The following is a 14163-nucleotide window of genomic DNA, read 5'->3' on the forward strand; positions in this document are numbered from 1 at the left end:
GCAGCAAAATTGACATCGTGTGGGGCCAGGAGTGGGTCTGGGGGAGGAGGGGAGCAGAATGGGCATCCCGTGGGGACAGTATTGTTATCTATGGGGTTGGGGGTCCCCCTCCCCATTGACATCCCTGGCGGGGTGGAGCAGCAGTACTGGTATCTTGGGGTGGTGCTGAGGCTGCCTGGGTCCACAACTCCATTACTTTGGGAAATAGACTGGCAGAAGCAGAGACCCAGAGGGAAGGCTCCTTGGAGCTAGCTGGGGAAGGGAAAGGTGGAAGGGGGCGTGGAGCGGGGAGGAGCAGGGGGCGGGGCTGGGGAAGGGAGGGGCGGGGCCGAGCTGCTGCCCTAGCCCCAGTTCGCCGGCTCTGCACTCGGGCTTTGGAGCCGCTGGGATTGAGGTGGGAGCGGGCTCCCGGCGCTCCCGTGGCCGGTATGATGCGCTCCTGCTGCCGCCGCCGCCGCTGTTGTTGGAGACCACTCCCCTTCCTGGGGTTCTTGCTACTGCAGCTCAGTAAGTCCTGGGGAAACAAGTGTGAGCATTGAGGAAGGGGGTTCCTCTTTCTTGTCCCCTGGTGCTCGACTTGACCTTAGGGAGGTGGGGATAGGACAGGTCTGGGCACTCCCCAACTCCCCTGATCATATATCTTACCCAGAAATTTTTCTGGCCGCGTTTGAAAAGAGTGCTGGAATGGAATTTAAATCCCAAATATGCCACCGTGTGATGTTCAGCAAGTCACAGCCTCTTTGGAAGGTCTCTTCTAGCTCTAAATCTGTGGTTTTATGATCCTGTATCCCACAGTCTTAGCCTTCACAGTTCCCTAGGTGGTCCCTGCCCATCCCCTCCCTGCCAAAGTTCAGGAATCTCACTGGGGTGTGTCTCAGGGAGATGGGACTGCTTAAAAGATGTTCGAGGGAAGAGGATCCTGGATCTGCTTTTTTACTATGGCTTCATACCAGTGTTATACATTCCATCATCACCTATGACCAGTCTCCTGCTCCCCAGTCTAGAGCCTGGGCTGATTGCTAAGAACTGAGGAAGGTGGCATTCTCCTACTTCAGGAGGAGCCTATACCCTCCCCAACTACATGACCCAGGCCCAAAGGCACACCCCCACCTTCTCTCCACCATTTCTCCCTCCCCCTTTCCCCACATTGACTGGCAATCTGGAGAGAAGAGGGTTAGGGGGAGGACTGAAGCTTTGGGGACTGGTCGCTTGTGTGGGGATAGAGTTGGAGGAGGTAACCCCAGGGGTTAGGGAGTGCAATTTTCAAAAATAGTTTTTATTGCTACCTTTTGCTTTAACATCACCTTCACTTCCCAATATCCCTCTTCTCCCCTGCCCCAGTTAGCAATTCCTTGTAAGGAGAGAGTTCAAAACTAATCAGCACATTAAAGAGCTCGACAGTATATGCAATGTTCAAGGCCCCTCGTCTTCCACTACTGTAAAGCAGGAAGGGAGGTATGTCTCATATCTCCTCTGGAACCAAGCTTGGCCAGGAGTAAGTTTTGTGGTGAACTGCACCCCCAGGTTTCTATCCATTTCTGGCCACAGATGGCCATAATGACCCTTCCCAGCTCAGTCCCTACAGTGACTTCAAAGAATTCAGCCACGGTACTCCTGAGCAGGGTCAGGAATAGATTCTAAGTTAGAAGGCTCAGAAAAAAGGATCTAGCCAGCTTGTGCTCTGGGGAACCCCAGTGGTTGCTTGCTATGGAGCTGAACAGACCCCTTTAAGAGCTCACAGCAATGCAAGGACCTAAAACATTCCCAAAGGACTCGATGCAAAATGCCATCCACATCCAGAAAAAGAACTATAGAGTTGTCACGCAGAATGAAGCAGACCATTTTCTCTTGCGTTTTGTTTTGTTCTGTGCAACATGACTAATGTGAAAATGTGTTTAATAAGAATGTATATGTAGAACCCATATAAGATTGCATGCCATCTTGGGGAGGAAAGGGGTTGGAAGTGATTATTGAAAACTAAAAACAAATTAATAATAATTTTAAAAATGTGAAAAGGGCATGAATGAGGAGTGTGTAGAGCTGTAGCCTGTCTTTAACCAGCAAGCCAGATGACCTGGTGGGGGGGGGCAGGGCGAGGGGAGGAAGGACAGCAGGGAGAGAGGCCTGGCTGACTTCAGACAAGGGTTCTGTGTTCCTCTGAGGAAGTGGTGGTCTTCTCCCTACTCCCAAGTCTAAATGTATTCTTTGCCCGGAAATCATCAACACTCAGGTTTGGAGCCCATGTAGGGGGTATCCTGTCCTGCCCCAAACCACTACATGGGTGCCTGAAGGTGGGAGGGTTGTGAACTGTGTCCCTGGAACAGATTCAAACTGATTTCTTAGGCAGAAGTTGCCCCTAAGTCTCCTCCTGGGCCTCTGGACCACATTCCCTTAGTTAGCTGGGGAAGAACTCAGACTTACTACAAAGAGCAGGAACAGACGTTAAGAAGAGATAGTAGGATGACTGGGTACTGTTTTTGCCACCCTTCTCTCCCCCAAGTCTGACAGCTTGAGAAGTGGAATCACAAAGAAATGTCCTTCCCCTTACTCTCCCAGACAGTCCTCAGTCACATAGCCTGAATGGTAAGTTTTAGGGGCCCATCATGGGAGACTGCCCCAATTCCCTAAAATCCACTTCCACTTCGTCCCCTATTAAAATCCTTTTCCTTCAGATCCCAACTTAGGTGCCTCTGTCTTCCACTACTGTGGAACTACTTCCCCCAACTGAAAGGGATTTCCCCCTAAAATTTTCTTTTTTTTTAATTGAATAATTTTATTTGTTTTCAATGTTCAACAATCACTACCATATATCTTAGATTTTTTTCCACTCCCTCCTCCTCATTCCCCCCTCCCTCCCCACTCCCTCTCTGAGATGGCATACAGTCTTATATAGATTCTACACATACCTTCCTATTAAGTGCATGTTGCATAGAAGAATGAAAATGAATGGGAGAAACCATAAAACAAAACAAAATATAATACAAAAGAAAATGGTCTGTTTCTATCTGCAATCCAATTCCATAGTTCTCTTTCTTAAAGCTTGTTGGATCTCTGCGTTGCCTCCATCAAGCTTTCCTTATTATTTGTGTGTGTGTGTGTGTGTGTGTGTGTGTGTGTGTGTGTGTGTACATGTTGCACTGGGGTTCATCCATTTTTTTGTCAGCTCCTTGAAAGGAGAAAGAAGAGACTGCTCAATTTTATCTTCATATCTACCCTAGCACTCCCAGTACAATGCACATAGCAAGTGATTAATGTTTGTTGCATTGAGAGGGGGACCCAGGGGTTTGTGAAACTACTTCGCTCAGCAAGTCACCAGTGATGCTGCCACGGACTCTAGCTGAGTTGCATCCCTCGGGCTGAGCTGTTGCTCTGGTAAACAGGGCTGGTTCCCCCAGGAGTTGAGGGTGTGTGCCCAGCTTTATGCCTCTTTCCTTTCTCTTTCTGCAGTCCTGGCCCCGGGTCCTGGGACTGCTGCCACCTCTAACAGATGTGATACTATTTACAAGGGCTTTGCTGACTGTCTGATCAACCTTGGGAACAGTATGGTCCAGAGTGGGCAGTCTGACAAAGGGACTGACCTCCCACCCCCTGAACTTGAGTCCATCTGCAGGTGAGATCCAAGGTCCTGGACAAGAGTCCCTCACTGCTGATTCCATCTCTACCTCCATCCTCCGTCATTCCATTCTCCACTTTGTCTTCAGGTGCTTCCCCTATTCCCAAGCCTCACTTCTACCCTAGCCTCATCCCCAGCTGACCTAATTTCTGCCATGTCTCTGACTCTTAACTTCTGTTTGTCACTCTGTCATGTATATAATATAGTAACTGTTGCCCTTGCCTCACACCTCCAGTCCTTCTGGCATGACTCACTCCTGACCCTTCTCATCTCCTTCCAGGTCATGGGAAAACTTTCAGACCTGTGCCAATGGGGTCCTGGCCAACTGCCCACAGGAGGCAACTGCCATCTGGGCATCACTGACAGAAGAATCCCGCAAGGTCCAATACCCAGGCAACCTACATGACCTGTGCAGCTCTCGGCCCTTCCCCCCAAGCAGTGTCAGAGGTGTGTCCAGTGAGGAGACCAACCAGGAGACCCTGCAACGGTCTTCATCTCCTGCCTCCCCTGCCCCAGCCCCAGCTCCAGCACTGTTGGCTGCAGCACTGGCCCTTGCCTGTATCCTGGGGCCCTTGGCTTAGCTCTCCAAGGAGAGAGCCTAACCCTCACAGCCCACTCTAAGGAGAAGCCCGAGATCTATTTCAGGTCAGTCCAATGACTGGATTAAACACCTACTATGTGCAAAGTACCATGTTGAGGCTGGAACTACAAAGACCAAATTTCCTTCCTTGGGTCCAGCCCTTCCTTTTCCCTACTTGGTACTAGGTCTTTCTGGTCTAAAGGAGCTGCTCATCTTCTCCCTGCCTTCCTCTAGCCAAGGAAAGGGTGTGAAGGACCACCTCCCAGAGCTCCGAGCACTCATGGGAGAAGGGGAATCCCTGCGTCCCATGTCCCTCTCCTTGATGTCCACTTAGAGGGGAGAGCAGGAATCCCCAAGTTCTGTGGAGCTCCTTAGTCCCTCAGCTCCCCACGGACAGCTCCAACTGGGGCTTCATTTGCAGGGGAGGCAGCTGCAGAGACCTCTCCAAAGCAAGGGCTTGCAAGCCCTCTTGTCTCCCAGGCCCCTTCTCCTTAAAGTTCCTGACTCTCTTGTGGGATCCCTGAGTTCCACAAAGCTTGGGAACCCTCGTACCAGAACTGGATGCTGTCCCACATCTCTAACACCCCTCCCTCTGTCCCGTCTCTGTCTGTTCTGGTTTCATTAAAAAAAGGATCTATATTTGTACTAAAGATCGTTTCCTTCCAACCCTAACCTTAAGAGCTGGAGCATCTGGTCCATGCCCTGTCTGTGGCATCTGTCTGACCCAGGACTGGGGCTGTCTGGCTCAAAGATGTGTCTAGCCCAGGATGCCTGAGGTATGCAGACTATGACCACCTGCTGAGGGCACTTGCTGTCTAGTGTACCTGTGGGCCAGATTCCAAGGAGATTTCTGCCCTAAGGCCTCTATTCCTGGAACTGCTTTGACTGGAAGTGTGAGGGTGACATGCAGCCTACTGAGGGCAAGAGCCTGAGATCTGGGAGAGGAAGGGAGAGGCTAAGTGGCACAAAGAAAGAGGCAAAGACCCTGGGTTTGCATGCCAGCTCTGGTTTCCTCCGTGTGTGATCTTGACCTGCTCTATGCCTCATTTTCCTGAGAGAGGTGCCAGGTGCTGTAGTAAAGATGAGAAAAAGAGAACACAGTCCCCCACTTAGCTGGACTGTGGCTTGGCTGTGTCAAGTTCTGACCTCAGCCTTGCTCTGTCCTGTCCTGAGTGGGACAAGACAACAAAAACTGAAAATAAATTCCCTATTAGGGATGGACAGGAATGTGTCTGGGGCCCACAACCAGCTCCCCAGGGTCAGGACAGTGAACTCAGCATTTTCCACTGACAAACAGGAGTACCCCTGGGAGCCTCCCTGGCTCCATTTCGTGAATCCTTCCTCAGACTTAGCCAAGAAGTACAAAGGCTCTGCTTAGCAGGGGGAAGGAGGCTGTATCCCTCATCCCCCAAAACAGATTGGTCCAGGGTTGCTAAAGAGGATGATAGCTGTGGAGTAAGTACAACTTGCTGTGTGCTCTTTCCATGTCCCCAGAGCAAAGGAGGGGAAGGGCCTGTTTCCTGACATTACATCTGACTCCCCTAAACTATTTCCTTTTTCTTATCGGGTGAAAGAATGGAAAAAGGAAGGCAGGAATAGCAGCGAGAGTGTGCTCAGGGAAAATGCTAATGAGGATGGGCCTACCTGGATCAGTGCAATCAACAAAAATTAATTACTTATCAATAGTCCATTCGCTGGGATGGTTTGTAGAGAACTGATTTTCTGTGCTAGAGAGAAGAGTGGACATTCTCTGGAGCCTCTGCACTGGAGGAACATAAGCAATATTCACTGCCCTGGGGGGCACTGGGTTGGGGGGAGAGGGTTCCTCTGGCTTCGTATCACTACGTCCTTCCCAACCCTTCAGTCTGGAGCTAAAGTTCCTAGGTGCCTCCTTGATCCTACTATACATCTGATTTTTCTGAGACCTAATAAGTGGGGAGAGGGAAGAGGGTGTGTGTGTGAGGCTTGGCTACTCATTAAGTATTCAGATTGTGGCCCTCACTTCCACAGGGTCCTAACCTACAGCTCTCATAATCAATGCTGGTCTGGAGACAAGAACGCTAACAGAAACCAGACCTGGAACAGACCTTGGAAATGATCTAAGTTAGGTGCCATAGTGGATAGTGTGCCCAAGCTGGAGTCAGGAAGACCTGAGTTCAGATCCTCACTTAACACTGGATGTGACCCCCTGAAGAAGTCGTTTGACCTTTCTCAGCTTCAGTAATAAGAACATCCCTCTCAGGATTGTTGTAAGAACCAAATGAGAGCATATATGTAAGTGCTTGGCAAACCTTAATGCGCTACATACATGCTAGAGCTATTAGCATCATCTAGTCCAAGTCCCTCATTTTCAAAAATAAAGAAATTGACACCTAGAGACAATAAGTAACTTGTATCCAAGGTGTCACAAGTAATAAGTAGCAGAGTCAGGATTCGAACCCAGGTACTGACTCCAAATCCATCACACTAGACTACAACAGCTTAAGAGCTCCTTGATCCTAATAGAAGGCTCCTGAAAAGACCCTCATCTCAATATGTTCATTCCTGGTCGGGTCACATATATACCCATCCCAGTTTCAGTTTGGTGCTATTGAAAGCCTTGTTCTGCAAAACTCCAGATTGGTCCCATCATTCAAGAGTTGCCAGCCCCTGCTCACCAACACACAAAGACCAGGAGGGTAGAGGGCTTAGGGGATGGAGACTTACATCCCTTTCTCTGCTGTCTATTTAGGCAAATCTCAAGGAGGCTTGACTTGAGATCCCTAACCTTAACCCATTGGCTTCCAGGTGATATGAGCCAATCAAGCCTGAGGCCAAGGGCGGTCATGTCTGCCTGCACCCTAGTAGCTCTGGGTCCATACAAGGAGATAGGAAATCCTCAGGTATTCTATGGAGGTCAGTATTTTTTGGTGGCAAACCAGTAATCACACCAGGTAAGATCTAGGTGGGATCTCCTGCTCTTGCATTTCAGCATTTTCCAGAAGGTAGATAGATCTTGGGGCTTTGCATTTAACTTCTCTGGTTAAGAGAAAAAACCCAAACAACTTTATTCAGGGAAGTAAATGACTCAGTCCAAAGCAAGATAAAAAAATGACAACATGATATAATTTGTATAATAACAAGGCAGAGCATGGTATAATGAGGAAAATGGGGTTCAGTAATACTGGGTTCAAATTCTAGCTTTGCCAAGTATTAGCTGTATGACTTTGAGGGCAGGTCACATGGCCTCAGGGTCTCAGTTTCATTATCTGTAAAATGAAGGAGGTGAGCTAGATGAGCTTCTCAGGATTCTTCCAGTTCTAGGGCATGATTCCATAGATGTAGAATTGGAAGGGGTCTTAGAGGTTATCTAACCTAACCCATATATTTAACAGATGAGGTAACCAAGGTTAAGTGACTCACCCAAGGTCACACAGATATTCAGCACCAGATTCAAAATTCTAACTCAGATCTAGTACCCTTTAATTGCTTCTGGTCCTATGATCAAGGTGGGGAACCAAGTAGGTGGAGGCTGAAAGGGCCTGTGAAACTTCCATTAGTAGGGAAGTAATTAGAGGGAAACAGAAATTGGGATTTGGTGGTGGGGTTGTCCTTACCTTTTCCTCCTCTTTTCTTCCTTTCTTGGGTCTGAAGTGATTAGGGATGGGGTATGATGGAGAGGTCCCCCAACTCTGATAAAGGGGAATGTGAAATTTTCAGCCAGTTCTTGAAGTTCTTATGAAGCAACTGGACCTTTTCTCTCCTTCCCACATGCAAAGGATTTTGGAAATTAAAACTTTTTTTTTAAATAGAAACTTATGTCTCCTTGGGGAAATGAAAGTAGCACAATCATATTCCACAGAACCCTGAGGGGAATACATTAAAATACCCTTCAGTTTAATTTAAAAAATATTTATTAAGTACCACCCATGTACAAGGCACCAGAGTGAATGCTGGAGATTCAAAGAAAGAAACAAAATGGTCCACGCCCTTGAGTAGCTTACATTGAGGGAAGTCCAACAAAATGACAATATGGCATCACTCATACAGTAAAAAGGTAGAATGGCATAATGAGAAGAGAGGGGGTCAGGAGTTACTGGAGATCATATGAAGAAACTGGGGACATTTAGCCTGGAGCAAAGAAGACTTAGCAGGGGACAGACAGGATAACTGAAAGACTATCATGTACAGGATGGCAAATTCGATTTGTTCTGCCTGATCCTAGAGGTCAAAAGTAGTAGCAGTATGGGGAGGTTGCTGAAAGACTGACTTATGGGCAACGTAAGGAAAAAATTCTAGCAATTATAGTTATCCAAAGTGGAATGGGGTGACCACTGGCTCAAAGGGCTCCACACTCTCACCCACCCCAGCTCCATCCTTGAAAACTGGGTGTTTTTAAACAAGAGACCAGATAACTGATCCTTTGGGATGGATCATTTGGCACAAGGCATGAGTTGGACTAGAAGGAGTGTGAGATTGCTTCCAAATATGTTTCTATGAATCTGTGTAATCAAACTAGAATTTAAAAGCATTTCCTGTGTGGCAGTCACCACAGATCCAAATGCAGAGATGAAACAGTCCCTCTCCTCAAATATCAAAGAGATGACATTTTAGGGGGTACAACATGTTTATGTTATTGTTCAGTCATGTCTGACTCCTCATGACCCATGATCATATGGCCCATAAGGTTTTCTTGGCAAAGATACTGGAGTAGTTTGCCATTTCCTTCCACAGTGGATTAAGGTAAACAAAGGCTAAGTGATTGCCCAGGGTCACTTAAAGCTGAATTTGAACTCAGGTCTTCTGGATTCCAAGATCAGTGCTCTATCCACTAAGCTATCTAGCTGCCTTGTACAACAACATGTTTAGAGATAAGTAAATGCAGGGTATATATGGTATAAATACATAGTTATTTGAGTGGGTAGGACTAACAAATGGAGGATTTGTGGAAGGGCACTTGAAGGAAATGGAAGCTAGGGGATCCAAGAGGTAAAGGGGTAGGAAAAGCATTCCAAGCATCAGGGATATCTTGGGCAAAGGCATAGAGGCGGGAGATTATATAGAACAGCAAGTTGACCAGTTTGACTGGAATGCAGAGTGGATGAGGGGAATAATATGTCAACAGCTTAGAAAGAGTCTGGAACCAGAGTTAAGGAGCCTTTAATGGCACAAAAATTTTTTTATTTTATCATGAAGACATGGGGAGCCACTACAGCTTCTTACTTTGGAAGTTGGGTAAATTATTAGTTTTTTTTCTGGAATATTTTCTTTTTTATTGTGACCTCAACCAGCAGCAAACTCATTCAAATACATGAAAACGAACAAACAAAAAGAATTGTACCTAAGATGAGAAACTTCTTTTGTGTGGCTTTAAAAAAGTAAATTAAACAAAATTGACCTGTTTCTTTGACCCTTTTTATTTTCCTCTGTATATTTTAAAATTGATTGATACTCATTTTACTTTTCTGTTACCTCATCTTAACTTACTCCACACGTAATCCCTCCCTCATCATAAGTAAATATAATTATACAAAATAAATCAACTTGAAATAATCAATTCATTGACCATGCCTGATGCAGGTCTTGTTCCTTGCCTCCAGATGACAACTTTCTTCCTGTCTGACATTTAAGGATCTTTCTCCGTAGTCTGGCCCCTTCTTCTCATCTTCTCACACTCACTTCTGTCTCCAGACTCTCTGCCTTCTCCAGTCATCTACTAGCTGTTTCAGGAGGAGAAAGTGAGGCTGGTGACCTTGCACAGCCCTCCCCCATTCAAAACAAAGTCAAGTGTAAGTCATGTCATCCTTTCTCTGATGGCATGGTCTTCTTCAAAAATGAAGGATGAACACAACCTGTGAGCAGACCGAGATGCCTGAGTGGGGATCCAGTTAGTCCCAGCTCATCCTCTCCCTTTTGTCTACTTCTCCCTTTCCTTTGGGGTTTACCGGCTAGATGTCCTCCTTTCCTTATTTCCTTCCTTCCTTTCTTGTCATTCCCAAAACCTTAAACCTAGTGCACTCTGAAGCCCATAGGTTGGACAACAATAGGTCCCTGCCCAAGTTCCACTTAATGGCTGGCTTAGAGTGATTATCAATAGTAACAGTTTCTCTTTCTTTCCCAGTTTGATTTAGTTATTTTTTTTCTTCTGCTCATTAAAAGAGCCATTCTCTGATTACTTCTTAAAGAGGTCTATTCACTCAATGGGCATTACCTCCCTCTAAGGGAGTACATGAAAAGGCCTATTCTAAAAAGGCCAAGGTCTCCCAGCGCATCCTGGGCCATCTCCAGTCATCCTGATGAATATGTGGTCACTGAATCTAGATGGTTCAGGAGGGGAAAGTGAGTCTGGTGACCCGCACAGCCCTCCCTCACTTAAAACAAAGTCAAGTGCAAGTCATGTCATCATTTCTCTGATGTCATGGTCTTCTCCAAAAACAAAGGACAAACACAATTAGCTGTTTCACATAGCACGCCTCCCACCTTTGCCTTTGCCCTGGCTTTCCATTCATTACTCATGCCTGGAAAGTTTGTCCTCCTCACCTCTGCTCTCTGGCTCCTCTGACTTCCTTCAAGATCTAGCTCAAAGCTAGCCTTCTATGAGAAGCCTTTCCTCATGCCTTCCTTCCTGTCTCCAGTCCCTTCCCTCTGAGATTGCCTTCCATTTACACTGCATCTGTCTTCTCTGAACGTAGTTGTTTGCATATTGTCTCCCCAGATTAAAACATGAGCTCATTGAGGGCAGGGTCCCTGTTTTTGCCTTTCTCTGTATCCCCAGGGATTGGCACAGTGTATGAGGAAACATTGAAATTCTTGCTGACTCACCGATCTCTCCCCTGAGAGGCAGAGGAAGAATGCTTTGTTTTTCTTCTTCTGAAATCATGCTTGGATAGTGCATTGATCAGAGTTCTGAAGTCTTTCAGTATTACTTTCTGTTAGTCACCTGTTCTCTTATCTATCAGTCAATCAGGAGCAATTGTTATGCACCTGTTATGTATTAGGCACTTTGTTAGATGCTAGGGACACAAGCACAAAGAATGAAAACTCATAATTGCCAAGACCTTTCATCCTAATGGGTGGGACAAATACATATAAAAATATATGCTGCGTAAATCAAATGAATAAATAGAAATAACTACAACATAGTGTAACCAGGATCTAAATTCCACACAGATCCCATTAGGTTGTTCAACTGATACGTCTTCTCCATGTGGAAACAGTTGGGAAGCATGCTTCCAGAAGAATCAGGATGGCATACAGAGAAAGAAAGTGCCTTGGGGACCAGGAAGCCTGCCTAGCATATTGTCCCCAGTTCCCTTTTGTGAACCACACAATGGGAAGGAATTTGGTTTTTCTTTTTCCATCTGGCTGTGTAGCTACAACTGGGGACATCTACAGAAAGGCTGTCAGCTTTGGTTACCTCTTTGACTCCACTGGGAGACCATTATGAAGGGAAGAGGTTTTGAGGACTTCTCACTGAATCCATGTGACCCTAGCTTCAGTCCTTGGCCTCTGCATTTGTTCTTTTCCATTCTAGGGGAAGGGAGGGGAGTCTCCAACCTTGGGAATTTTGAAAGGTCAGGGGAATGAGTCACAGAATCCAAACTGGGTTTTGTAGCCAACTTCTCATTGATGCCTCAAGGAGCAGGGAGTGACCTTCTGGATCCAGGCCACTGAAAGCTGAGATGAGAACTTGTCCAGCAGTCACACCCCATCTGGACATGAACTTGGTGGGACCAATGCTAAGGAGGAATTGAAAAAAGTTGTGATCCTATTCATCTCCTCTTCCCCTCCCTGTTCCCCACCAGTGGTACAGGAGAGAGTATATGCCTGTCCAAGGTGCTGAAAGAAATATTTGTAATTTTGCTCTTGCTTGAAGTATGAAGTAAAGAAGTATCTCTTTGTAAAAGCTAATTTGTTAAAGTTAATGGATCTTGGGCACTAGTCATTGACCCCTCACATGGGAGGCAACACAGCCAATGGGAGCTTGAGCCTTAAAGAAGAGAATGCCCCAAAGCTCTCAGAGACTCCTGAGGGGTATAGATGTGGTCAGCTTGTCTCTGAGAGAGAGAGAGAGAGGACCAGAGCATACTAGCAATAGTAGTTAAATAGAAGGGAGTTTGGGAGCAAGGGCAATAATCAGAGGGACCAGGAAAGCATCATGTTTAAACTGCAACTGTATGAAGCAAAGTTAAGCCTGGCATCCATTCCAGGCAGGGGACTGGCCAGCACAAAGGCACCCATTGTGTGTGTGTGTGTGTGTATGTGTGCACGCATGCATGTGTGTGTGCATGTGTATGCATGTGTGTGTGTGTGTGTGTGTGTAGAACATGGATTGCAGAGTATGGGAGGAAGAGCAGAGGATAACAAGGTAAATTGTAGGCCAGGTTGTAAAGGGCTTTAAAAGTCAAACAGTCACATTTGGTCCCAGAAGCAACAAGAATACAGTGGTGCTGATTGAGAAGAGGGATCATGAGGTCAAATCTGCACTTAAGGAAAGTACTTTGGCCACAGAGTATAAGTCAGACTGCAGTGGAGAGAGGCAGGGAGGGAGAAGCATTAAGAGGCTGGTGAAATAATCTAAGAGATAGAGAAGGCCTGAACATAGAGGGTGGCTGTGCAGTGAAGGGTTTGGATGTGAGAAATGTTGTAAAGATAGAAATACAAAGATTTGGCAGCTGGCTTGGATAGATGGAATGAGGGAGAGTGAACTCCAGGATAATGTCAAGGTCATGAACCTTGGACCTGGACAAATATTGAGAAGTTTGGAAAAGTGGTGGGTTTGGTGGCTTGCCTTGTATGACTAATACCAGAGAGCATGTATAGTTTGCTCTTTACCTTCTTGAGCAGAGGAGCGACATAGTAGGCACTAAATATTAGGAATATTCTTTTGGCAGCTCTCTGGATTGTAGAAAGAATTAATTGGACTCAGGGATATCAGTTAGACACTGATTCTTTTCATGCGGACTGCTAAAGTTCACACAAGAGGTGATGACAAGGGCTGGTGACTGAACCAGTGTCAAGAAGGGACAAATGAGACAGATATCTAGGAGCTGTAATCAACAAGATTTGGCAATTGATTACTGTAGTCAGTTGGTGGTATTATACTTCATCATGAGTTATCCAAAATTGTGACTAGTCACTGCATTGAGCAGAGTAAAGTCTTTTACAGTTGTTTGTCTTTACAACATTGTGCAACATTGTTGTTGTACAACATTGTACAACGCTACAATTTATTGTATACATTGTTCTCCTGGTTCTGCTCATTTCATCCTTATCAGTTCATACAAGTTGGAACACAGATTCTAAAGAGCCAAGAAGTTAGAAGACAGAGGCAGGAGTCAGATTTTTCTAGAGATTTGTGAAAAGGAGGAGAGGCCACCTCATCTTCTAAGGTTGGACCAAAGGAGGAGAAGATGGAGGGAGGTAGGGATTCTGAGGAGAAGAAGCATAAGATAGATACAAGTAGATATGCAGGCAGCATATTATAAATGCCAAGTAGGCAGTATGGACATTAAATGCTATTAGAGTTCAGAAAGGGGAGAGGTAATTTTTAGCTGGGTCATTTTAGATCAGGGAAGGAACAGCATTTAGGACTTTTAAAAATATGTAGAATTTGGATAGACAAGAGGAAAAGAAGGGGATCATCAGGTTAAATAACTCATTTATATAGCACATTAAACTTTACAAACTACTTTACATATATTCTTTCATCTGATCCTCCAAAGGTCCCTATTTTACACATAAGAAAATAGGTTCAGAGAGGGCAACCCATGGGGTCACATGGCTAGTAAGTGTCAGACATGGGATTTCACAGAATCACAGAATTTGAAAGTTAGTCATCAAGGCAATAGTCTTGGATCACATATCTTATCAGTGCCAAAATTTTTGAGCATGTACTTATTTGTAAATGATATAGTACTATTATTTTAAACATACCCAAAATAGAAATTAAAGATAAAAATGAAATAAACAATATCTTTTACAAATTTTA

At 45.6% G+C, this 14163-nt stretch overlaps 1 protein-coding gene across 1 annotated transcript; it reads left to right on the plus strand.

Moving 5' to 3' along the window:
* The first annotated feature begins 309 nt into the window (after positions 1-309).
* NRN1L (neuritin 1 like) lies at positions 310-4838 on the plus strand. The gene is made up of 3 exons (XM_072636084.1): positions 310-507; positions 3448-3610; positions 3894-4838. The coding sequence occupies exons 1-3, from the start codon at positions 429-431 to the stop codon at positions 4192-4194; spliced, it is 543 nt and encodes a 180-aa protein (XP_072492185.1). The 5' UTR covers positions 310-428; the 3' UTR covers positions 4195-4838.
* Positions 4839-14163: the final 9325 nt, after the last annotated feature.

The sequence above is a fragment of the Notamacropus eugenii genome, chromosome 1, assembly GCF_028372415.1.
Source record: "Notamacropus eugenii isolate mMacEug1 chromosome 1, mMacEug1.pri_v2, whole genome shotgun sequence".
Classification (NCBI taxonomy): Eukaryota; Metazoa; Chordata; class Mammalia; order Diprotodontia; family Macropodidae; genus Notamacropus; species Notamacropus eugenii.